At 36.0% G+C, this 27956-nt stretch overlaps 2 protein-coding genes across 2 annotated transcripts in view; one reads left to right on the top strand and one right to left on the bottom strand.

Annotated features, from left to right (window-relative positions):
- The first annotated feature begins 431 nt into the window (after window positions 1-431).
- polr2ea (RNA polymerase II, I and III subunit E, a) lies at window positions 432-10652 on the top strand. The gene is made up of 7 exons (XM_079876901.1): window positions 432-613; window positions 1654-1828; window positions 2827-2942; window positions 5566-5646; window positions 6713-6771; window positions 6972-7050; window positions 10575-10652. The coding sequence occupies exons 1-7, from the start codon at window positions 557-559 to the stop codon at window positions 10638-10640; spliced, it is 633 nt and encodes a 210-aa protein (XP_079733027.1). The 5' UTR covers window positions 432-556; the 3' UTR covers window positions 10641-10652.
- A 1994-nt stretch (window positions 10653-12646) lies between these two features.
- The window catches only part of arhgap45a (Rho GTPase activating protein 45a), a gene marked incomplete at its 3' end in the record, with an annotated part of 45926 nt that continues 30616 nt past the window's right edge, over window positions 12647-27956 (bottom strand). Inside the window, exons 13-23 of the mRNA XM_079876910.1 lie at window positions 25829-26019; window positions 24581-24678; window positions 24036-24137; window positions 23617-23715; window positions 22284-22447; window positions 19730-19918; window positions 17579-17716; window positions 14774-15012; window positions 13719-13941; window positions 13578-13629; window positions 12647-12897 (exon numbers count right to left, since the gene is read on the bottom strand). Of these exons, the coding sequence (XP_079733036.1) occupies window positions 12647-12897; window positions 13578-13629; window positions 13719-13941; window positions 14774-15012; window positions 17579-17716; window positions 19730-19918; window positions 22284-22447; window positions 23617-23715; window positions 24036-24137; window positions 24581-24678; window positions 25829-26019 (1746 nt within the window). The remainder of the gene's footprint in view (window positions 12898-13577; window positions 13630-13718; window positions 13942-14773; window positions 15013-17578; window positions 17717-19729; window positions 19919-22283; window positions 22448-23616; window positions 23716-24035; window positions 24138-24580; window positions 24679-25828; window positions 26020-27956) is intronic.

Here is a 27956-nt window from a genome sequence, read left to right on the forward strand (position 1 = left end):
TATTTTATTATTATATTACATATATATATATAATATATATATTTCATCGAATTGCAACGAATTGAATTGGAATTGAAACAAATGCAAAACAAATGTATAGTAATACGTTTGAAAATATATTTTTAAAAAACTGATCTTATCTCTGTACAGCAGCTAGTGGTTGGTCTTGATTTTTTTTTTTTTTTTTTTTTAGAAAAATGTCTTTGAACTTCTGTTTTTGCCGTAGCTTTTTATTTAAATTATTCTTATTGAACAATATGTCATGTACAAACAACATGGCAACAAAAATATATAATTACACTATGACAGTAGGAACAGCTGTGTGCATTACAGAAAAGAAGAAGGAAAGAGAGAGAGAAAAACCTTTTCAGGTCATGATTTAATCCAATTTTGTGCCTGGCAATAAATGAGACACCATCCAGGGGTCCTTCGCCTCCTCCATAAACGGCAAATCTTCTCAGACGCAGCTTTCTATGCTTTCATCACGTGACTGATTAAAGGGAAGTGCGCGTGGTTTGAAAGTGTCTCGGGATTGTTTGATCAGGAACACGCGCTAATGGACGATGATGAGGAGACTTATCGATTATGGAAAATTCGTAAGACCATAATGCAGGTGTGAATGTAGACTGAGCTGCGTCTGTTCATAACTCTTTTAGTAGTTGTTTACATTAAACACGCGATCAGAAGATAAGTATGTACACAGAATGATAAAGTAAATATAAGGTGAATTAAGGGTGGTACTTTTTGCCTTTAATATGACTTCAACCTGATTTTTTCTAAATTAAAATATCATACAGACTAAAATTATTTAGTTTAATGGTAAGACATTTAGAAATTAAATGGAATGAGATTCAGTACCAGACATTGACTATAAAACTAACAAACAAAAAGGTAAATGCTTAAAATTGAATGTAAGTTAGTATAGTATATTATTAGTATAGAGGGAAAACTGTAAAAATAAATATTCATTTTCTTTTAAAGACCCCCTGTAGTCGATTTTATCCCTTAAAGCTCATTTTTGATCACTAAAATTACATATTTAAACGTTTTTTTCCTAGAAAAAATATCTTGACTGTAACTCGACACCCTCGCCTCATTTAGTATGCGCGGTTCTATGAATATTCAAATGAGCCCCGCCTCCACTCACTCACTCAGCTCAGAGATCCACTGGTTGACGATCACACGTTGATCTGATTGGTTACAAGGTAGTTTGTGACGTCAGAAACACCAGTGATTTCAAAGCGTGTTTTTGAGACTGTCTTTGGTTCACTGCAGTTTTAAGGAGGAAATACTCAGCAATGGTGTCGACTTATGAATTTACACATGCTTTGTCTTAAAGCAGATTAAAAACACCACATAGACACATAAACAACATTAAAAGCTTGATTTTTACCACAGGGGGAGTTTAAAATATTGATGAATACTGAATACATAAATATACTTTGAATAAATAAATAAATGCTTAATTATGGTAAAACATTAAAAATGCTAAATTGAACTAAATTCATAACAGTAGAGTACTATAGTGAACAGAAGAAGAAATTTAATAATGTAACAATGAAAACTATATATTTTCCAAACAACATTTTATACATGAAAATATAAAGCTGCCTTTAAGCGACGCTCACGTGCCGGTTCTCTCTCGTGTCGCAGCTCTGCCATGATCGAGGGTTCCTGGTGACCCAGGATGAGCTGGACCAGACCTTGGATGAGTTCAAGGCTCAGTTCGGGGACCGGCCCAGCGAGGGGCGACCCAGACGGACGGATCTCACGGTTCTGGTCGCTCACAATGACGATCCCACCGACCAGATGTTCGTCTTCTTCCCAGGTGAGATCTCGTGTTTATCAAGCCTCTGAGAATCACTCACAGGAACGCTGCTAAGAATTGACTTGAGAGTAAAAAAAGTGTTGGCTCAAAACTGTGCTTAAAGGGTTCGTTCCCCCAGAAATGAAAACTCTGTCAGTAATCACTCTCCCTCATGTTGTTCAACCCCTTCAGACTTTCCTTCATCTTCAGAACACTAATGAAGATATTTCTGATTAAATCTGAGTATTCTCTTCTATGTAATTGAAACTTGCCGGCCCAGAAAGTGAGTAAAGACAATGTGTAAAATAGTAGTGTAACTACACTACTGTAATGTAGTCTAACAGCGCAGCGCTTCTGGGTCGTACGTCAGAACACAGGCTCACTATTGGCCAGCATCACACACATGACCAGCGTCGGCCAATAGCGAGCCTGTGTTCTGATGTACGACCCAGAAGCGCTGCTGTTACACTACCCCCTGGTTTCACAGACAGGGCTTAAGACTAGTCCTAGACTAAAATGTAAGTCTGAGCTGTTTCCACTGAAATAAACTTGCACTGACTGATCTTAAAAATATATCAGTGCCTTTTTAGTTTTAAGATGCACATCGGTAATGTTTTTTTCTAAGCATGTTTATAAAAATTACTTAAATGTCCTAATTGATCTATGGTCTAATCCTGGCTTAGTCTAAGCCCTGTCTGTGAAACCGGGCCTCAGTGAACTCACTCAGAGAAACACAGAAGAACATGAAGAGTTGAATAAAGCCATTATTTTGCGCACTAAAAGTATTCTCGTCGCTTGATAATCTTAAGGTTGAGCCGCTGTAGTCACTCGGACTATTTTAAACATTGTCTTTACTAACTTTCTGGACCGGCAAGTTTCAATTACATAGAAGAGAATACTCAGATTTAATAAAAAATATCTTAATTTGTGTTCCGAAGATGAATGACGCACGTGACTTTGAACGCTTCATATGAGCTCATCGCAGTGTGTGTGTGTGTGTGTGTGTGTCATCCACACAGAGGAGATGAAAGTGGGCATCAAGACCATTAAGATGTATTGCCAGCGGATGCAGGAGGAGAACATCACGCGGGCCATCATCGTGGTCCAGACGGGCATGACACCGTCTGCTAAACAGGTACAACACACCTGAGTCTCACCTGGAGCCGGGGACCAGGCTCTCGTTTATAAAACTGTGCAGGATCCGCTCTTACACACCTACCTTATTGGGTCCGGATTTTCTGACTTTTCTGTTTGATCCGGTGTGGTGAACAAATGAGTCCTACTGAAGAGATGAGTCCGAGCTTAGGACCCAATCAATCCGATTGGTTCAAAGCACGTTTTATGGGTAATCGCTTTAGTGCCTGGTTACAAATCATACAAAATCACTTTATTATAGAAGTTTGTACTACGTTATAACGAGTCATTAATGTATTTTAACTTATGTTTCATATACTAGTTTTTAACCGAAGCTATAGATTGTGAAATTAAACATTTCTCGTTGTTAGTGTTTTTTATAATAAATAAACAACATATTTGAGCTTCAAACAACTACATTCTCGACTGAGAAACTCTTAAAACTACGTTTCGTGACACAATAACAGTCGTATTTTTAAGTTTTGCGGTCTTTCTCCTCTGCTATTGACACAACTTGAGATTTTAAATATTAGCTATAGAATATATACAATTTACATATACAATTTAATGTTATCTTACCTTGTATATAGCAGCGGGATTTAGCATTCTACATAAAGCTAACACATAATAACACTAAAACAGCTCACATTAGCTACAAGTTGTCGTGAGAATAGATTTAGATCAGGCATACTACTGGCATACTAATGAGGTCCTAAGCTCGGACTCATCTCTTCAATAGGACTCATTTGTTCACCACACCGGATCAAAATTGCAGGTGTGAACCCTCCCCCGGACCAAACAGACGAGAAGAGCTAGACTCGGTCCGGATCAAACTGAACAAAGGTTTGGTTAGTCTCTAGTGTGAACGCATCTTCTGTTTGGTTCAGACTTTCAGAACATTTACAGGAAGTGCCGGTGGTTCCCGCAGGATTGCTCGAGTCTTCTCCTCCTTTCCTGCCAGCGACGATGAAATGTTCGCACGATTAGGACGTTCATTTGGCGGATGTGAGCTAGTCTTGAGTATAGCTGGAGCTGCAGGGAGTAATGCTGTAATAATAACAGTATAGTGGGAATGATACGCGCCTGTTCATTCATTCTTGTCAGAGTTTCCCGCCGAATTAACAACACACTGACGCACGTCCGCTTACAAACCAATCAATGTCAAGATGCAGCCCACATAGATGATGACGACAGGACGCAAGTGTGTCATGTAAAGTTCTTTAGTGCGCTCACATAATTGCAATGTGAAACCAAACCAAAACTAACTGAATGTATAAAATGTATCAAAACATGAACTTTGGTTCGGACCTCGGTGCGACTCTCAGCTGTGAAAAGTCGGTTTTTCACCCCTCCCCCCCCCACTTAAAATATTAGCCTTTTTGTAACACCCAATACATGGCGATTCATAGACTTTGCAAATATTATGCAATTTAATATTGATAACAAAACTCAAGCTATGAAAAAATTTGCACTGTTGATCACACTAGTCTACTTTAATTTTTCACCATGAAATTTGTTTTGAAAAACTTTTATTTTGTACAAAATGGCACATAGTCACACTTGTGGTGTTCCCGGTAAAAAATGACCAGCCTACAAAAAATAGCTTATAAATCTCTCATTATACTATATTATCAACCAATATTCGATTCAATCTTTTTTTCAACTTGTTTTCTTTCAATTAGGACTGGTTTTATATCTCTATTTGCATCTGATTAATAGGCCTCATTTATCTGAGAGTAGGTATCACGTTTTTTGATTAAAAAAAGCATTATTTTTGAATGCAAATAAATCTGTAAACATTAGTTCAATATGCATCTTTGTGGAAGAGTGGGATACATTTCAAATGCTTTCTTTCTTTCTTTTGTTAATTTATCAACCTATCCTTGTGGAATAGTGGAATATTTTTTGTTAACTTCTCAGCTTAAGTGAATTATTATTTAACCTTTAAATTATTTGTTGAACCATGGTATTAATAAAAACTACACAATAGTAAGAGCTGAACTGTTGCTTCATTTATCCAGTTTGGAAAAAGTGGTAATTTGGAATTCCACCATGGAAAAAGTGGGCCGGTCTTGGGCCTGAAACTCCCGGGCTGAAAAGTGGCCCCACTCCGGCCCTGGTGTACGCCAAAAATTATTCAGCGTGTGTACGCCAGAACCTCTCCTCCCTGAAATAACCATATATGGAGCTTACAACGCCTTGTTTACTATGCAGATCCTCATCTGCATATCATTTGCATATGCATATTCATCCACGTGATGCCATGTACGTCACATTACATTGCTAAAAATCATTTAGTAGCCTATCCTTGCCTTGTTTTTGAATAAATTAATCAAATAGTGTAAAATACATTTAAGGGGAAAGTTTTTCTCAATCTTTTCCACGGGCCAAATAATATTGTTTTTATTGCTTTTATTATTTGAATGGAAACGGACAAGCCTTATTATGCATTATTGACTGAAAATATTTCCTCAGACCATGAGTTCTGCTATTATCATGCGCTGAGCAAACATTAAAACACAGCATGCCACAGGAAAAGTGTTCAAAAGCAGCGCGTCCACTACAAATATTTCTGTTTATTAGAATATAAAATTTTTGATGATGATGATGATGATTGTTTGCAGTCTCTGGTTGACATGGCACCGAAATACATCCTGGAACAGTTTCTACAGCAAGAGCTGCTCATAAACATCACAGAGCATGAGGTGAGACGCTTTCCCCCGCTGTGACAAAAACATGTCAAAAAAGACCAGCATAATTCACATGTTTTTATATATTGTGATTTGAACTGTGATATGATAAATATCTGCTGTTAAAAGAACAAAAACTACTAAATTCTTTCCATTTTGACCCAAGCACTAAAATATTTTATAATATGAATATTTAAAATATTAAAGCTGATGATATTTAAGAACTTTAATAATATAAATATTATGAATATTAAAATTATTATTAAAATATCATAATTGAGATTTGTTATATTAACAAGTACTGCACTATTTATTTTTATAATATGAATATTTAAAATATGAATTAAAGCTGATGATATTTAAGAACATTAATAATATAAATATTATGAATATAAAAAAATCGAGATTTGTTAACCAGTATTGCACCAAAAATATTTTATAATATGAATATTTAATATATTAAAGCTGATAGTATTTAAGAACATTAACAAGGATTATGAATATTTAAAATATTTATTAGTGTATAGTATTTAAGAACATGAATCATATAAATATTACATAATATAAAAATATTATTTAAATCATATCGAGATTTGTTATATTAACAAATTGCACAAAACATTTTATAATATACATATTTAAAATCTTAGTGTATAGTATTTAAGTTAAGAACATTAATAATATAAATATAATGAATATAAAAAATATTTAATAAATTCTATTGAGATGTTAACATATTCCAGGAAAATATCTAATAATATGAATATTTAAAATATTAAAGTGTATAGTATTTAAGAACATTGATAATATAAATATTACGAATATAAAAAATGAATTATAAAAAAACATTGAGATTTGTTTAAACAAATATTGTGATGTAAACTGATATGACACAAATTTGACATCTGCAGTTAAATGAACAAAAACTAATAAATCTAATGTCTCGTTCTAACTTTAATTAAAAATGTTAAAATATGAATAATATTAATGTTATGAATATTTTAAATTCATATTTATTTATTAAAAATATGAAAATATAAGTACATATTTCTTTTAAATGTTTAACAATCTTTAATTGCAGTTGGTCCCTGAACACATCGTCATGACGAAAGAGGAAGTGATCGAGCTTCTGGCCAGATAGTATCCGGATCTAGAGTTACACTGACTGTTGTCTGACAGGTTTCCCAAACACTGCTTTACACTCGCTCACTGCTGACCACGTGTTACACACACACACACACACACACACACACACACACACACACACACACACACAGACAGATTAGTGTTCGGCTTCTCTGTGACGTCACCTGTGAACAGCTTTTCTTGACTGTCATCAGTAAACTCAAGGAGAGCCAGTTACCCAGAATTCAGCCTGGTGATCCAGTGGCACGGTACTTTGGGCTGAAACGAGGGCAGGTGAGAAAATAACTTCATCTGAAGCCTTTTGTGCAATTTACTTAGGATTATAGTATTGAAGTATTACAGTCAAACCAAAATGTATTCAGACCTTTTCTCTCATTATCACAGTTTATTCGCTATAGTTTAGGAAATGGTAATGAAATATGAGAAGAACTCAGATGATATTTGACTGGTTTTGTCCATCCTTCTGTTAGACTGTCTCACACATGAATTATGTTGAATATCTGACAGCTGTTAAATTTAACTACACAATTAGATAATACCAGTTTAGCTCAACCAGTGACCAAGCAATGCTTCATTCTGTTCAGTCTGTGTGTAAAAAGAGCATTAGCTATTAAAGAAAAAGCACTTCAGCAAAACATGATCAGGAAAAAGTGTCAATCATTTTTGGTCCCAAATTTTCATAAATGTTACTGGTAGTCGCTGTATGAAGAATATTTAGGTATAATATGTCACAGTTTACTTTATTTTGCTCTCCTCACTTACATAAATGAACTATAGCGTCCTGCACACTTGGGATGGGACGGTATGAAAATTTCATATCACGATTATAGTGACCAAAATTATCGTGATTATCAATATTATCACGGTTTTGTTAAAATGAGATGAAAGTGTTCAAAAAGAACTGATGCTCACACTAAAAAGTTCAATATTTGAAAATCAACAAACAACAAATAAATCAAACAGTTTTTTAAGCAGGATTATATTCTGTGGCATTTCCTCTCTTATAATGGCCGTCATCAATAGCAACGCATTATAACAGCGCACGTCCATGTATCGCAACTAGGGGTAGAACGATACATGTATTCGTATTGAACCGAAACGGTACGGGCGTCACGGTTTGGTGCATGAATTTACTCGGAGAATACACGGTATAAAAATAAATAAAACTCGCGTGCAAATTAATTAATGTAGTGCGGAACTACTGTTAGATACAGTAGTGGTTGATGGTAGATGGTTCTTTGGGGACGCCTAAGCTGTAGCCCCGCCTTAGCTCTGAAGCTCTGTGGCTATAATGAACAGACTGCGATGTCAAGATTGCAATGCTGGATTATGTTATGTGTGTGAGTGTGAGAGAGAGAGGGAGAGGCGTGGGCGTGATCGAACGTGTGTGTGTGTGTGTGAGAGAGGGAGAGGCGCGGGCGCGATCGAACAGTGGAAACATAAAAACATACTCCGTCATTTTGTTCATACAGGACATCATTCAAACTGCAAAGTGTTTACTTATAATTGTGTACACTCGCAATATAAAACAACATTGTGCTTTTGTCAAACTGTAACCTACAACTGTCACCCAACCAAAATCTCTCTCTCTCACACACACACACACTGACACACACACACACTGTTAAAAAGCTAAAAATATTTATCCAACCCCATATAAAAACAGTCTGTTGGTGCCATCTTTTAGACATTCATCATATTGCGTTGGTTTTCATTTCTTGTCCTCAAACAGAGCACAAATCTGTTTATTTTTAAGTTACTCATTCTACATTGAAAGAAAATCAAATGTGTTTTTAATGGTAGTATTATTTTATACAGAAATAAATGATTTATAATTAAGATGAGAATAAAGTTAGTGTTAATTAAAATTTTAAGGAAAACAAATACATTGATCTGAAATGTAGCAAATTAATTTTAAATTCATTCAGGTACAATTACCAAACATATCTCAAGGTCTTTTTATTAATTTAATGAGTAAACTAATTATATAAAACAATTGTCAATGCACTACAAATAAACTGGTTCTATGCCTTTACTTTATTAATAAAACCTATTTAAAAAATACAAGGCTTAAGACATTTATCTTCCTTTGGTGGTACAGCTTGAGACATGCACAATAATAATAAAATAATTGCCTGCATTTTTGTTTTGCTTTTTCCTCCATTGTACCGAACCGTGATGTCTGAACCGAGGTATGAACCGAACCGTGACTTCTGTGTACCGTTCCACCCCTAATCGCAACGGACGCGCTCTCGTTTCATTCAATTCAACTTCCACTCTTGCGTCTCCGTTTTTACACATTGTAATAAGTGTACAATGATATAAATTATTCTCCCTTAAATGTCACTCTTAATAGTCTTTGTTTGAACTTGTTTGTCTTTGGCTCAAAGCCACTGCAAACTTTTCTTTGAGGAAGCTTCACGTTTATATCAAGTGATTGAGCTCAAATATTTCAACTCAAAACAACATTTTGTGCCCAGTTATTTCCCAGACGTACTTTTGGTATTGAGGTCAAAGTTAACTTGCCTTGCGTTCGCTATAAACAGTGGGTGATGGTCACACAAGACGACTCGGCAGATTTGAAGTGTTTCCCCCCTATTGTAGTGACCATCCTCCATTAAGTTTCACTCAGGACTTTTGTAAAGGCCAAAATATGACCACACCTCAGATTTGGTCCTCTTAAAAGGCTGAAAAATCTCCCGAGCACGGTCACTGTCTTCCGCCATTCCTTCTCGAATAAAAAAACAACAACATTGCGCGAGACTGTTGCTGGCTGGACAGGATTTACAGTTAGTTATTAAAGGTCCCGTTCTTCGTGATCCCATGTTTCAAACTTTAGTTAGTGTGTAATGTTGCTGTTAGAGCATAAATAATATCTGTAAAATTATAAAGCTCAAAGTTCAATGCCAAGCGAGATATTTTATTTAACAGAAGTCGACTACAGTGAACGGCTCGTTTGGACTACATCCCTCTACTTCCTTCTTTAATGACGTCACTAGAAGCGTTTTTTGACTAACCTCCGCCCACAGGAATGCTCCCTCAACTCTACTGGCTACTTGCGCACTTCTTATAACTTACTGTGTTTACTCAGCTCTTATGGTGATTTTCTGAAGTAAAACTGACGCTTCATCTTTTGTGTGATGTACAATAAACTTTATTAAACTCATCAGTTTGATCATCATTCAGACAGCAGACTTGTAGGCTATTAATAAATAATGGATACATAGCCTACAAGCAGATGACAAATACGTTATAACCGTAATTAAACTACTAAACTATACCTGTTCCATCTCTATACAGCACTCTGACTCTGTAGGCATTATTGTCCGACTCGAACTGAACACTGTTACTGAGAGTTTCTGATATTATCATCATTCAGTGAGGTGAGACTGAGCGCGAGCTCATGAAGCTCCGCCCCCTGTGTCGTCCAGCAGCAGCTCATTTGCATTTAAAGGGCACACACTAAAACAGCTCGTTTTTCTGAGCCCCAAAAAATGACAATTTAAACATGCTGTAAAAAATGATCTGTTGGGTATGTTGAGCTGAAACTTCACATACACACTCTGGGGACATCAGAGACTTATTTTACATCTTGTGAAAAGGGCATAATACGGGACCTTTAAAATCGCGATAATCAAACACAGTTTTAAAGATAACTCAATTTTAAAAGATAATACTAACCGTCAGTACATTTTACCGTGGTTAAACCGGTAATCATCCCATCCCTACAGCACACACTAGTGAAATGATATCTGGTGTCTGTATGTCCATTAAAGACGTGGTTCTGCGTGTCACAGGTGGTGAAGATCATCCGGCCCAGCGAGACGGCTGGACGATACATCACATACAGACTCGTACAGTAAAGATGCATCAGGATTTGATTCTTCTTTAAGGCTTTTCATTGTCGTCTCATGTTCTTTTGGTGTATAATGGGCGATTCTTGTGATGGACGACGACAATTAATTTAATTTCCCTTGTTGTTGCAAATCAAAAAATAAATCAACTTTTGTTTAATGAATGGTTTTATTATGGTGTTGTGAATATTTGAACGTTTCCTCTGAATATATACAGTTTGGGAATGTACACAATGGTTTCGACGCATTTATCAGTCAGGTCATGTGGTTAGTCTGAATACATGGTTCAGATGAAGCTGCTGGAGTAATGAAATATACACACTATTACAAATAAAGCATATGTTTGAAAGAGAAATCAGTGACGCATTAAAACCAGCACTGACCAGCAGCGGCTGTTAGTTCAACACAACCGTAACATCGCTTTACGCTCTTCTGTCAATAAACAAAGAAAAAGCTCCAGTGCTTAGATGAAAATATAATAAATACAAATGTTAAAAGTTCCTATATATTCCTATGACAATATATGTGGAGACTTTTTAATATCTACACACCTTGAAATTGTATTATTAAATAATACTGGCATATATGTTTGTTTTTGAAGGACAGAAATGATTGTATTCCAGTTCTTTATGGTTTATGCAGAATAGTGCACAGATGTGATATTGAATAAAGAGACGCGTTATTATAAACATCCAGTTCATATTAGCCAATATTTGAAACTTCACTGATCTCACTTCTACAGTCTGAGGTCGTATCAGTTTGCCTGTCAGTCAAAACCGTCTTAAAGGGATAGTTCACCCAAAAATGAAAATTAGCCCATGATTTACTCACCCTCAAGTCATCCTAGGTGTATATGCCATTCTTCTTTCAGATGAATACAACCAAGAGTTATATTAAAAAATGGCCTTGCTCTTCCAAGCTTTATAATGGGAGTGAATGGGTATTACTTTCTTGAAGTCCATAAAAGTGCATCTACCCATGATTAAAATGCATCTGTCCATCATAAAAGTGCATCTACCCATGATTAAAGTGCTCCACATGGCTCTGCTGGGGTTAATAAAGGCCTTCTGAAGTGAAGCGATGCGTTCTTGTAAGAAAAATATCCGTATTTAAAACATTATGGACTAAAATAACCAGCTTCCGGCAGACGGCCACACACAAGTCAACTTGCGCCACAAGAGAAACACTTGAGGATGACGTAGGAGTAGCGTAAGCTTTGACGCCTCTCGCGGTTCAAACTCACAGGGCTGGGCAACCGAGCTCATCATTACGTTGTGCGTCAAGTTCAAGTGTTTCTCTTGTGGCGTAAATCGATGCGTACGGCCGTCTGCCGGAAGCTAGTTATTTCTTACAAGAACGGACAGATGCACTTTTATGATTTTTTATGATGAATAAATGCACTTTTATGATGGATAAATGCACTTTTATGATAGATAAATGCACTTTTATGATGAATAAATGCACTTTTATGGATAAATGCACTTTTATGATGGATAAATGCACTTTTATGGATAAATGCACTTTTATGATGGATAAATGCACTTTTATGGATAAATGCACTTTTATGATGGATAAATGCACTTTTATGATGGATAAATGCACTTTTATGGATAAATGCACTTTTATGGATAAATGCACTTTTATGATGGATAAATGCACTTTTATGATGGATAAATGCACTTTTATGATGAATAAATGCCCTTTTATGATGGATAAATGCAATTTTATGATGGATAGATGCACTTTTATGGACTTAAAAATAATAATAATGCCCATTCACTACAATTATAAAGCTTGGAAGAGCCAGGACATTTTTTAATATAACTCTTGATTGTATTCGTCTGAAAGAAGAATGGCATATACACCTAGGATGGCTTCAGGTTGAGTAAATCATGGGTTAATTTAAATTTTTGGGTGAACTAACCCTTTAATATGACTATTGTTTGACTTTGGGAATTAACATATACAAATGGTCTAATGGTTGAAATGGTTGAATTCCTAATGCCTCCCTGGTCTTACTGATCTGAGACCTGCTCTGAGTCGTTTTCCTCAGTTTCCTCGGTTTCCCCTGTGCCGGTGGTCTGCTCCGGGATGGTCTCCGGGACGAGTGCGCTCAGGTCCAGGCTCACTCTGGGACTGGTCTGCTCTTCTTCTGTACTGGTCTCGCTCTCCTGACTCACCAGAGGAGGGCGCTGTCCTCTCGCTCTGCCCTGCTCCTCCACATCAGAGTCTGAGTCCTGAGAACCTGAGGAACCCGCCGAATGACCTGAAGGAAGAGGGAACGGCACACTCGTTCAACAGTAACACGGCACAATTCATAAAAAAAAAAAAAAAAAAAAAAAAAAAAAAAAAATTCAACAAATATTGTGATTTGAAATGCAATATGATGAACATTTAACATGAGGATAAAAGGATACAAAGGCATTCAAATGAGAATTTTACAACTAAACTACTAAATTCTAATAATAATATTACAAACCTGTAAAAAAAATTTATATAAAAATATTAAATACAATCTGTAAAAATAACATTCTAATATTTCATATATATATATATGTATGTGTGTGTGTGTGTGTAATTTCAGATTCTCTTAATTAAAAAAAAGCCAAGCAACATTTTTCAATATTAATACTTTAATATTATTAAAAAAAGATTTATTCTATATATATATAAATATATATACACTGTATTTATTTAATATATTCTCTTAATTCAAAATCTGAAGCAACTTTTTATAATATTAAATATAGTTAAAATAATAAAGTTTTTATTTCAATATTTATACATTTTTAATCATAATATTTCTAATATATTTCCCAATACATTCCATATCCGCTTAATTTGCAAACCCAACCACAAAACATTTTAGAATATTCAGATTTTAAATGTTTAAAAATAAACAATTTATTTAATATTTATTATTTCTAATATATATGTTTCTCTCACCACATTCCAGATCCGCTCTGTTTGTCTCTTCATGAGTTTCAGTCTCACAGTCCTGTGGAGGAGAATATGAGTAAGTGCATCAGAACCACAGTATAAACCCGTGTACTTCATCACATCATGTGACTGTGTGCAGAGTCAGACCTGGCTCTGGGCTGGAGAGGAGACTGAGGAGGAGGAGGAGGAGATGAAGATGCTCTGCTGGAAGACGATCAGAGCCTCTACGATGCGAGCCTGATGAGGGTAATCCACCAGAGATGAGAGCGACACCGTGGCACCGGTGGGTTTGGGTCTCATCAGGGTCGGGCCGAACACGATGCCTAAATTACTAGCGCTCATTTTATTATCTTGCTCCAACTCAGACACTCTGTGTGTGTGTGTGTGTGTGTGTGAGAGAGAGAGAGAGAGCACAACACTAGCATTATACAGTGATGTTTCATATTACCAGCACACTTATGACAAATCTATAAAACGGCAGTTTTGAGAACTTGATATTTCAAGAAGTGGCTATTAAACAACTTTTCTTTTTCTCATATTCATACAGTTAAAATGGTGACCAGTTGCAGGACCTAAAATACATGCTCTCATATATGAAAATGTAAAAAATAATAGTTCATGTTGTTTTTCAACTACCAAATTATTTTGCATGTCTTGTTTATAAATTTATTTGTCTTCTGAACTCATGACTTAAATTATTACATATTTGACTATATTATTAAAATATAAAAATATTTAAAATAAATTGTTATAATAATGACCTATTCAATTATTATTAGATTATTAGACAAATTAAAAATGTCTTAAAGCGTCTGCTAAATGACTAAATGTAAATTATTAATATATTAAAACTTAAATACACTACATATTAAGAAGTTATAAAATATTAATTAGCCATTTTTTACATTTTATTTTTCATTATTGAATTATTAATTACAATTACTATTATTATCATTATCCTTATTAAATAAAGTATACCTTTATGATTTTGTAAAGTTCCAGTCTTTCTATAATTATGAAGATTAATATATTTTATGATTAAATTTTCAATTAAATATTTTATACAGTTCAGAGTGTAAGTGTCAGTATTTAGACTTTTTTTTTTAAATATTATACATAATGGAATATGGCATTGACGTGTCTAATAATCTCAGCAGGCGTTTCTGAATGTGTTTCTCAGGTCTGAATGTGCAGAAGCTCACCTGCGCAGGTGTCGGACGATGTACTTCAGTGTGGAGATGTTAGTGTGTGGCAAACGCTTGAGCAGCTCTCTGAGTTTCTGCACTAATGTCTGCACCTCCGGCTCTGTTTCTGACCCACGATCCACCAGCTCTGGGCTTTTCATGCCCTCGCCGGCCTCTGAGCCGTCTGAGCTCAGGCTCTCCTTCGCCAGTCCCATCAGATCATTATACTGACGGAAGGGCATGATGGGCTCCGGGAGCTGAGGAGGAGACAGAGACCATGAACATAACACACTACACACAATAAAAGCATCTTTTCCATGTCAGAGTGACTTAACCAGCCGCGACGGCGACACGCAACGATTCAATTTTAGAAACGGTTTCTATTTTTCTGTGACGTCGCGCTGGAACAACGAACACAAAGTGTGGCGATGATAATCTCAGGCACTGTTTATGTGCTTTATTTAATGTTAAAAGCGTGTAATGTGACTCTGAATATCATTTAGTGCTCCAGCTTTGAAGCTGTAAAAGCAACAATGGATAATTCACCTCAGATCTTGAAATTAAACAAATGGAAACAAGAACGTTCAAACTGTGAACAAACAAGTGTATTCTTTGACAAAGAATGTTTTAGTAACTCAGTAGCCTATGTATTTTTAATAATGTTTAAATGGTGTAATATTTGTGAATGATTATGTCTTATCCGGGTCTTATCTAGCGAAACGATAGGCTATTTTCAAAAAAAAAAAAAAAAATTATATATAGACCTTTCCAACGTGATGACGTAATACGTGGCGCATCTCAGAGATGGTACAAGGCGAGCATTTGTAGTTAAAAAGTATATATATATATATATATATATTTTTTTTTTTTTTTTAGAAAATGACCGATCTTTTCGCTGGATAAGACCCTTATTTCTCGACTGGGATCGTGTCGAGACTTTGAAGCTGCATTGAGACGGACATTTGAACCTTCTGTGAACATTGGTATAGTTGGTTGTCATTGAAGTCCATTCTGTGTAGAAAAATCCTGGAATGTTTTCCTCAAAATCCTTAATTTCTTTTCGACTGAAGAAAGAAAGACATGGATATCTTGGATGACATCGGGGTGAGTAAATTATCAGCAAAAATGTTTTTGAAAGTGAACTAATCCTTTAATATTAAGTGACTTGCATTTTAGACACAAAATTGCCTGTTTTTGTTTAATTTCACCAACAAAGATAGTTCAGAACAAAGCAACAGCACTGTTTTGTGTCCCTGAGCGAAACACGGCGGTGTTTCATAACTGAATGAACAAATCGGTTGAATGAATGATTCAATGACTCACTCATTAAACTTAGTTCCTGAATTGAATCAGTTGAAACTCAATGACTCACTCATTAACAGTGACTTGCTGCCATTTAAAGTATCTTTTAATTTTTTTAAAGAGGAAAATATGCACTGTTTTTGGAATCAGAGCCCCAAAATGAATAAGAAGCAAGTATTGGATTTCATTCAGCGCATACACTCACCTAAAGGATTATTAGGAACACCATACTAATACTGTGTTTGACCCCCTTTCGCCTTCAGAACTGCCTTAATTCTACGTGGCATTGATTCAACAAGGTGCTGAAAGCATTCTTTAGAAATGTTGGCCCATATTGATAGGATAGCATCTTGCAGTTGATGGAGATTTGTGGGATGCACATCCAGGGCACGAAGCTCCCGTTCCACCACATCCCAAAGATGCTCTATTGGGTTGAGATCTGGTGACTGTGGGGGCCATTTTAGTACAGTGAACTCATTGTCATGTTCAAGAAACCAATTTGAAATGATTCGAGCTTTGTGACATGGTGCATTATCCTGCTGGAAGTAGCCATCAGAGGATGGGTACATGGTGGTCATAAAGGGATGGACATGGTCAGAAACAATGCTCAGGTAGGCCGTGGCATTTAAACAATGCCCAATTGGCACTAAGGGGCCTAAAGTGTGCCAAGAAAACATCCCCCACACCATTACACCACCACCACCAGCCTGCACAGTGGGAACAAGGCATGATGGATCCATGTTCTCATTCTGTTTACGCCAAATTCTGACTCTACCATCTGAATGTCTCAACAGAAATCGAGACTCATCAGACCAGGCAACATTTTTCCAGTCTTCAACTGTCCAATTTTGGTGAGCTCGTGCAAATTGTAGCCTCTTTTTCCTATTTGTAGTGGAGATGAGTGGTACCCGGTGGGGTCTTCTGCTGTTGTAGCCCATCCGCCTCAAGGTTGTGCGTGTTGTGGCTTCACAAATGCTTTGCTGCATACCTCGGTTGTAACGAGTGGTTATTTCAGTCAAAGTTGCTCTTCTATCAGCTTGAATCAGTCGGCCCATTCTCCTCTGCATTTTCGCCCACAGGACTGCCACATACTGGATGCTTTTCCCTTTTCACAGCATTCTTTGTAAACCCTAGAAATGGTTGTGCATGAGAATCCCAGTAACTGAGCAGATTGTGAAATACTCAGACCGGCCCGTCTGGCACCAACAACCATGCCACGCTCAAAATTGCTTAAATCACCTTTCTTTCAGTTTCAGTTTGGAGTTCAGGAGATTGTCTTGACCAGGACCACACCCCTAAATGCATTGAAGCAACTGCCATGTGATTGGTTGATTAGATAATTGCATTAATGAGAAATTGAACAGGTGTTCCTAATAATCCTTTAGGTGAGTGTATGATGCTATAGATGATCATTTTTACTCACAAATCAGTGCAAAACAAACATGAAACGTATTTCCAATAAACACTCTTAGAATGGAAGTGTGATCTTGTATTTGTGTTGACCCGTGTCAGGTGACTCACCTGTCTCAGGTAGAGCTTTAACACGTTGCTGATGTCATGTGGAGACGCCTGCGAGAGCTCCACCAGCTCTTTGCCGTTCTCAAACGCCTGGCACAACTTTTCCACACGGGTCTTCACGCCGTTCACACGATAGATTCCCTGAAGAGGAGCAAAGAAAGCATTAACCCTGTCAAGCCTACTGTGTCATATCTGATATGAAAATATCTAAGACCTCTAAATGATCAACATGATACAAAAAACTTTGGTATAAAACCTGTCTTTTAAAACGTCCACCTTCAGCTCGTGGTTCACGTGTCCTTTTTTTCTGTCAAATCTTTAATGATTTAATAGAGTAAATGTAATAACTTTGATATTGTCAGTAATGTTTTTAAGAGTAACACTTACTGGACTGAAGCAACTTCGGTTTACTTGATTATCCATACATAATTTATTAGAAATATCATGTTAAAATGTGAGTCTCAAATATGATCATCAGGCTTTTGAGGAAGGTTTATTTGTTCATCTCTCAATCACTGTATTGCATTAAATGTAATGTGTTTGTAAAATGTAACTGCAATAAATGTAATGCAATACAATGATGGAGAGATGAACAAATATGCTTTAAAAATACAGAGCTTTGATCATAAAACTAAGCATTTAAATATCATCTTACTAAGACACTGGGAGATATAGAGTGACGCCTGAAATTTACATGCATTAAGTTAGTCTGTTATACTGTTATAAAGATCTCATTGATTGATATTACAAGCTATCAAAATGTCTTCTTTTTCACCATATAAATATCAGCAACTGCACAAAATTGCCCAGTTTGTTGTTGTTTTTTCCTCCTCGAGTATTTATACATTATTATATCAGTCTCATTATATCAGACTGAATGAGCCATAAAATCCTGATGCATCGTTTTAAGGTTCAAAAACTATTCCATTTGATGCAATTATCTATTATTATTTAATATGACAGGCTTTACAGGATTAAAACGGTTTTGGGAGTAGTGAAGTTCAAATCGGCAAAACTGGGGAATTATTTTTTGCAACCTTGTCCATTAAAACAAGTATATCATGAAGAGATGCAATTAACCAATAATTTATGTGCATAACTTGCATGCATATAATGTATAAAGTTGTTTATTCGCTGTTTTACTTAAAATTTTATTTGCAAATGAAGCAATGAGCAAACATACACCAATGAGCCAAAACATTATGACCACCTGTATAATACAAACCATTCCTGGTCAGTGTGTGCATTATCCTGCAGAAAGAGCCTCTTCCACCAGGGAACACCAGTGTCATGAAGGGCTGAACCTGCTCTGCAACAGAGTTTAGGTCGGTGGCACGTGTCAAATTACGTCTACATGGATATCCAGACCCAGGGTTTCCCAGAGGAACATTGCCCAGAACATCACACTCCCTCAACCGGCTCGTCGTCGTCCCACAGAGATCCTGGTGCATCACTTTATCAGGTAAACGGCGCACACACACGGCCATCCACGTGATGTAAAAGAAAACAGGACTCATCGGACCAGACGACCTTCTTCCACTCCTCCAAGGTCCAGTTCTGACGCTCGCGTGACCATTGTAGGCTCTTTCACGAGTGGACAGGTTCATCACAGGTGCTCTGATTGCTCTTCTGTGTGTTGTGACACATTCCTCCCTCAATGTCATTCAAGTTTGTGTGAGCTTCTGTTGGCTCGGACCAGACGGGATAGTCTTCATTGCTCTCATGCATCGATGAGACTTCGGCGTCCAACACCCTGTCGCCGGTGTATGGTTTATTCCTCCTCAGACACTGTTGGTAAATCCTCATCACTGCTGACCGCACAAACCTTGCCGATTCAAGAGATACTCAGACCCAGTCGCCTTGCCAAAACAATTTGACCCTAGTCAAAGCCACTGAGATCTTTATTCCCAACCATTTCTGATGCATAAAACATGTTCATTACAAGAACTGATTGTTTGCTCACCATCTAATCTACCCAGACCTTAATATGTGGCCTTGTTAGGAGATGTTCAGCCAATGTTTTGGCTCATCAGTGAACATTTATAATTCATTTAATGCTGGTAAACATTCAAACCAATCCGATAGAAATAAAGGCAGAAAAAGGGAGAATGCAGAAAGAACAACTTAATTCCTTTTCAAAGCTTTTCAAAGCACCTTCATTTTGAGTGCTCTCCTCTCGATCTCTGTGATGCACTTCTTGATGATGAAGGGAACGCCCTCCACGTCTCCCTGCAGGACCTGAGAGAAATCCCGTCCGAAGAGCTGCAGGCGACCCTGGAGCTTCTTATGACCACACTGGATGGCCAGAGACTCCAGACACTTCTTATGGCACGCCAGGAAACACTGACACACAAACACACACAGATGAGATCAGATGAGAACTAAACGAGAACTGAATTGAGCTGAATAAGGACAATATTGTCTTCTATAGAGCTGCTATACAGCTGAAAATCAAGTTTTCTGTCTGTTTACTGGTTATTACTGTGAAGCTGCTTTAAAACAATTTGCACTGTACTGGGCTCAATGATAAGGATTTTTTTCTGTAAATTGTATATATATATATATATATATACATACACATTTTAAGTTGTGTTGCTGTTGTTTTGACCCATGTAATGTGTTCTAATAAAAAAAACACTAATATGTTTGATACCAGAGAAATTTTACAATTCTCGATTGATTCCAATTTTGATACCCCAGCAAAACTAGCCTAACTAATATAGTATTTAATTAAAATAATAAGAACAGTCTCAATATGGACTTGATTATCTGCACCAATTATTTCATGATGACACACTTAAATCATTCGAACAAATAAGAAATGATTTCACACTCCCAAGGTAGATATTTACAACTGAGACATTTCCTCACAACGCATAAGGATCTAGAAATTATAAAAAAAAAACCTCCCCAATAGAAGTTTATTTTAAAGAAATACAAATTGGACGTGCAGTCAAAAAAATAATTTCTAAAGGATATCTATTATTTTTGACTAAGAATTCAAATAACACATTACAGATCAAGGAAAAATGGGAGGGTGAAATTAATGGAACAGTTCCTCTTGAAACTTGGGAGGAAGCTTGTGGAGAGGGACATCTCCTGACCAACTCGAATGTCTGGAGGGAATTCAAATGGAAGATAATAACCAGATTTTTTTCGAACCCCACAGATAATTGCACAATGGAAAGTGCTGGAGAAATTGTGGCCAACATGTTGGTAACCACATCCATATTTTGTGGTCATGTCCAAAATTAAGAAATTACTGGAAAGATATATTTGATGCCCATAAAGAAATCTTCCATTATGAAATCCCAGAAGACCCCTAGGTGTGCATCCAGAGGGCCTTGAGGGTAGAGCTAAAATATATTTATTAAAAATGTTACTTGCTGCAGCCATTAAGTGTATTACATGCAGATGGTTAAAACCTGACCCTCCATCATACAACGCTTGGATTCAAAAAGTATGGGAGTTGTACGAAATGGAGCAAACCACATTTGCATTACGACTCCAGAAAACGGGTTTCTTAAAGAGGTGGGCCCCTGTAATGCCTTTAATACTCCAGTGATCATGAGTTATACTGTCATATCCACCCTGTGTGCATCTCTGCCTTTCTCCATTTCTTTATTTTTATTTCTTTATTTTATTATTTCTTTATTTTTTCCTCCCCCTGTACTAGGTGTATTTGTTTTCATTCTCTGTATAATGTGTACGATATAATTAAGTTTTTAAGAATTGTCAATATTGTGGAAACATAATGGACTAACATGTTAAAACCCAATGCCATACTGTATTGTATGTAATGCTGTGGTTCTAAATAAAAATATAAGTTAAAAATAATAAGAACAAATAAACACATTAAAGCAACAGCTCAAATAAATACTACAGCACAAAGATACAAATGAAATAAATAGTGCTTCAATTTTTTTCAGGTAAGTCTAACAGCATCCAGGTTCAGAAATTATATAATCAAATGTAAAATAACACTGTACGGTCTTCACTAATTAAATATAGATTAATCCTTGTTAAAGTTATTCAGTCAAGAGCAGTGAGTGATTTTCTCTTTGTCTTTTGTTGTTTGATTAACATTAAAAACAGACAGCAGAGAAGCAGGAATATTAGGCTACTGTCACTTTAAGACTAAATGCATGGATCTAATATACTGTTACACGTGTGTTTCTTTCTCATCTGTTTACATTCAGTCAAGACATAACCGACAGTGTTTATGTGAATACTCGCCAAGACGGGCATTTCGACATAATTTGTTGTGTGTATTTTTCCGTTCAATCGCAAGAAGAGCAAATCTGAACGGTTAAAAATGGCTTGAATGTTTATGTTGATAACAAATGATAAACTATTGTGACGAGCACTGGCCCGATCGGTCAGTTAATTCTCGATTCGATTCACTGATTTCAGTTATTCCATTTTAACTGGCCCCATTACAAAGAAAGCAATAAATGAATCAACTAGTTATTGTTTTTGACCCATGTATCCTTGTATTGTAACAAATAAGGCTATGACACCCAAAATTTTAGATACCAGTGAAATTTAACAATTCTTGATTACAATTTCAATACCAGAGCTAAAACTACTAATATACATTTCAAAGATTATTAAAAAACAAGTAACCTCACAATAATGGTGTTTTATACAGTTGATTTGCAGTTTTGTCTGATACTGTCAACAATATAAATGCATTGGTCAGTCTCACCTCCTCACATTCTGCGCCCTGGAAATAAACGTAGCTGTCACATTCTCTGCACTTTGATGGTGTGCGCAGTTTGCGCAGCCGATGGGTTTTTGCAGCTTTGGACAATCCCACATTTTTGAAAGGTCCAGTGGGCACCACGCTTTCCGGTTCAATCCCATTTATACCTAAAACACAACAAACATCCACATATAATTACTATATACTACACTGAACTAGATAGACTAAACAAGATCTCTTCAATATCTTTATTGTTTCTCCTAGACAGCAATGAGTTTAAGGCAGGACACTACAGATGAATGGGGTGCAATGTTTAACTAATAGATATCACTTTCCCAGTTGATTAATAACAGGTCTTTTTCTTTAAACATAAACTTATAAAATTTCTGGACTGTCATGTTTAAATAATCTAATTAAAAATGCATTAATTTGCATATATTTACAGACAGAAACCAATGTTTTTCATGCACTGGCCAATTTTCTTCTATACTGGCCTTCTATAACGTGTGGAAAGAAAGCATCCAAAGTGCACATTTAAGAGTTTATTTTATTACACTTTACCTATTTGCACCCATAGATTTCAAATGTAATATATATATTGGTCATAATTTCATTTGGAGAACACATATTCACTTATTCACTATTAGCTACGGCTTTTTCCTCAATAAACTCCTAATTTACTGCTTATTAATAGTTATTAAGGTAGTTGTTGTAGTGGTTAAGTTTAGTTATTGGGTAGGATTAAGGGATGTAGAATACGTTCATGCAGAATAAGCCATTAATATGTGCTTTATAAGTACTGATAATCAGCCGATATGCTAGTAATATGCAAGCAACTAGTTTATAGTGAGAAGTGGACCCCACACTTGTGTTCCCTAAGTTTTTTCTCCTGCACTGAGTTTGTTCATATGTCATTCAACTGATGTATTTAACATTTTATTCCTAAAAACATGTTGAAAATGTGTTTTTTTTTAATACAAAGAGAAATCCAAAATCCCCTCAGTAAAAACCTTTAACTCTTGAAATGTCTGTCAATCAACAAAATGAAACAAAAACTTTGAACCTGGCTTTATCAAATGCTCCTATTTTGTTTGTAGTGTTTAGTCTTAAATGGAGAGCAAATTGAGACTTTGGCTCAAGTCTCCTGCTTCTCAGATGTTTCTCCGTAGAAAAAGACCCCAGTAATCTCACATGTGTTTCCACTTGAGCTTCAGAAGAGATCTCAACATTGTTTCAATTGTGCTCAGATTTGCAAAGACGCCCAAGTCTGTGGCAATAAAAAGTTCCTCTGGGTATTTATGTTTAATGTTTCCTTGAACTGTAATCTGTCACTCACTTTGTTCAAATGGGGTCATGGGGCCGTCTCTCTCCTCTAAATCCTCATTGGACGACAAGGTGGCTGCAGAAACTGGCCTTGAAGGTTTTGAGATGTCACCTGAGACCAAAACAACATACAAAATTATGGTTTATAAAAAAGTTTTTATTTTATTACTGTAAACCATGCCGAGGTGTTGAACTGAGAGACATCAGAGGTCACCAATTTGCTTTATATGTAGACTCCTAAATAATTGTGTATATTTTAAATATTGGTCTATTTTTTGTGTAGATTGTTCTTAAGTTGTTGGTCTATTTAAAACAGATGTTTCACTGTTTGAGCAAAATAATTCAGCATTTGTAATGGCAGTTGTCTTTAAGAATCTGTAATAATGCTGAAAGGTCAATAAAACAATAGACTGATCTGGTTTTGTTTCTTACCAGTGCTGGAGGTCGGGGAGCCCAGTCCACTTCCCGGACCAACACTGTCAGTGTCACTCAGTGTGGACGGCCAGGACTTATGAGCTTGATGATGGTCTCTACCTGCAATGACAAATCACAACACATATGTCCACATAATCACTCTATTCGTTTTAAAATTACAATTCACATCAAATACCATAAATATTGTGACTGCAATGATAAAAACAGCCTGAAGGGGTGATCACACTGACATAAATCCTTCTGTTACACTGCTAAGAAGGTAATGGGTGATACTTTATTTTAAGGTGTCATTGTTACAGTGTAATTATATATTAAGTACTGAGTAATATTAATAAACTACATGTACTTACTATAGGGTTAGGGTAGGATTAGGATTTGGTTGAGGGTTAGTTGCATGTAATTATGCATAATTTACTGTTATTACTATGGTGAGTGCATGTAACATGTAACAAGGACACTGTAAAATAAAGTGTTACCAAGATTTGTTGTGTGTACGGCCCCTAAAAACTGATTTCGGATCATTTATTGTATGTAAAACTGACCTTGACCTCGTCTTTGTTTAACCACGGCCCCTTCTCCAAATCCCGCCTCCTCTGGGGTGGTCGGAGCCTCAGAGCTGTTGTTCCGGGTTCGAACATGCCTGATTGGGATAAAAATTATTGCATCATTTCCTTATTTAACACATTCTTAATAACATACAGCTTGTTACGGCAACATTTCAAGCATTCGTGCTCAATGCACAATTGATCTGAAAGTAATATTAACCAGGGCTGCACGATCTGAGGAAAATATCATATTGCAATTTTTCAGATAAAAATTGACTGAAATTCACAATTTTGCCCAAAATTTTGTGATTACATATAAATATATTACTATAAAATAATAAAGTATTTCACTTAACAATAAGGTTTCATTTGTTTACATTAGTTAACATGAACTAACAATGAACAATACTTCTACAGCATTGATTAATAAATGTTAATCTCAGCATTTACTAATACATATTTAAGATCAAAAGTTGCATGTTAACATTAGTTAATGCACTGTGAACTAACTAACATGTTAAAAAACTAACATTAACAAAGGTTAATAAATGCTGTAAAAATATATTATTCATACATGTGTTCATGTTAGTTAATGTAATTAACTAATGTTAACAAATAAGACCTTATTGTAAAGTGTTTCCAATAATAATAATTACTAAATAAAAATATGAAAAATAAGAAATATTACAATTGTAATATTTCTCGGTAAAGTAAATAAATTGTGCATTTAAGAAAAATAATAATAACTTTATTTTACGGTACAACTGTAAATTTTGTCTTTATTTTGTCTTAATTTCATTTTCAATTGTCAACCATGAAACCAAAGGGTGTATTTGTTAACATTAGTTAATGCACTGTTAACTAACATGAACAAACAGCAAACAACTGTATTTTTATTAACTAACATTAACAAAGATGATAAATACAGTAACAAATGCATTGCTCATTGTTAGTCGATGTTATTAACACATTAACTAATGTTAACAAATGAGACCTTATTATAAAGTGTTACCAATTAAATTGCAGCATATGTGAGTTGATAATCGTACAAAGCCATATCACAATTTCGGTTTTATTTTGATTAATCATGCAGCCCTAACATCAACTAAAAATGCAACGCAGTGAGGTCATGTGACAACTGTAAGAAACATGCACGTTGCCTACTTTACCACAAAATGATTACAGTATGCCAACATCCCATTCTGAACATAATCAATGATGTGCTGTAAGTGGGATTGCTCTTACTGGTGGCTGGACGCAGAGTACGGCTCAAACTGGTACTGTATGGGCAGGTCTGTGCGGAGCTGCAGGTTCTTGACGTACGAAGCGTACTGCTGACCCGGGTCATACAGCTTACAGCTCTCACAGAGCGTCTGGAAATGCACCGGCAGCGCTGCCGTCTGAACATGCATCGTCTGATAGTACGAGATGGTGCACTGGACAGAGAGGAAGAGGATGCATTAAACACAAAAGCTGAAATCGTTCTGACCACTTGAATCAAGCTTTAAAAGGAAAACCATGAGCACCCATTGGCTGATGAAACATTTATTAAAATTAAGATACAATTTGTACAAAACGAAATTCGCTTTAAAGAAAGACTTTTAACAATGCAATGCAAGTGAACGAGGCGCGCTGGCGCCTCAATGTCACGGTTATTATATTTGTCTACTATATTTGCTTTTTTATTTATTAAATACATGCAATTGGTTGATGAAACATTTATTAAAATCAATTTATACAAAACGAAATTCGCTTTAAAGAAAGGCTTTCTACAAAGAAAAACATAATGAAGTGGTAAAAATCATGTCTGACGATTTACAAAACAAAACTTGTGTTGGTACTAGGGCTGGGTACCGAGTTCGATACTTTTTAGGTACCGACCGAATTGCCTCGGTAGTATCGAGTATCGAAAAATGACTTGTTTTTCGGTACTAGATTTCGATACCTAAGGGGTTAACTCGTCAACGTCAGTGCTCAAACAAATAAATATGAAATGCACAACGACACGCCTAAAGTCGCTCACGCACATACACGCAAACTCACACACGAGACGTGCGGAACTGTCCGCGCACATACTCATATGAGACGCGAGCGCGCGCACAAACTGTACACGCACATTCTCATATGAGACGCGAGCACACACACACAAACTCGCGCACAATACTCAATGAGACGCGAACACACACACTCACAGATATGTCTAGATATGTGGAAAAGTCGATCAAAAGTGTGGCTACATTTCTCCAGGCTCGATGCCAACAGCGCGCGATGCAGCTGTATTTGCGGTAAAATAATTGCTGCAAAGACCGGTACCGCGACAGATATGATGAAGACCTTGACAGTGCACGGAGTAAACATAAGAGCATAAGAGCAGAAAGTTGCTCCGTCTTTGACTGGTAAATGAAGAGATACCTTGTTGATCACTCTGACAGTGTTTAGGCTATATTGCAATAATGACCTACTGAATGTACACTGCCGTTCAAAAATGTGTTGGTTGGTCATATTTTTTTTTTTCAGTAGCCTAAGCATTAAAGTGATCAAAAATGACCTTAAAACGTGTAATGTTACAAAAGATTTCTGTTTCAAATGCTGTTCTTTTGAAATTTTTATTCATCAAAGAATCATGAAAAAATGTATCATAGTTTCCAAAAACTGTTTTCGTATTTCTGAAGGATCCTGTGACACTGAAGTAATGATTTTGAAAATTCAGCTTTGACATCACAGGAATAAATTACATTCTGAAATATATTCAAATAAGATTTTAAATTGTAATACTATTCCACAATATTACAAGTTTTACTGTATTTTTGATCAAACAAATTCAGCTTTGGAGAGCATGAGCTCTTTATAAAAAAATATGTTGTTCCTTATGTATTTGTATAAAGAATATTTTGTTCCTTTGTGCTTTTTTTGTTCCTTTGTGCACTGGCTAAGGAGCATGAGTCAAACTGAAAAAATAAAACCAAAGTTTTTCTGAGGTAATGTGTTATGTAATCTTGTTAAAATGGATTTCATAAAATTGGTATCGAAAAAAGTATCGTTTAGGAACCGGTATCGAAATCAAGGTATCGGTATCGGTATTGGTATCGAATTTTTTTTAACGATACCCAGCCCTACAGTAGTTGGTACTTGGCAAAGAATCAAATACAGTTGGAAACGACGTAGACCATTAAAGGAGAACTCCGGTCAATTTTAACATTGAGCTCATTTTTTTGTACATTTGGAGTGCTGTCAATACAGAGAACAACGACAAAAATCGGTGTTGCCTATACCGAGTTATTCTATTTTTAAAATTTGCACCCTGTTGACTTCAATGGGGCAAGTACTAAACCTGCTTTTAGCCTCTTAACATCCTTGATGTGTCATTACAAGT

Source organism: Squalius cephalus (assembly GCF_949319135.1).
Source record: "Squalius cephalus genome assembly, chromosome: 7".
In the NCBI taxonomy this organism is placed as follows: domain Eukaryota; kingdom Metazoa; phylum Chordata; class Actinopteri; order Cypriniformes; family Leuciscidae; genus Squalius; species Squalius cephalus.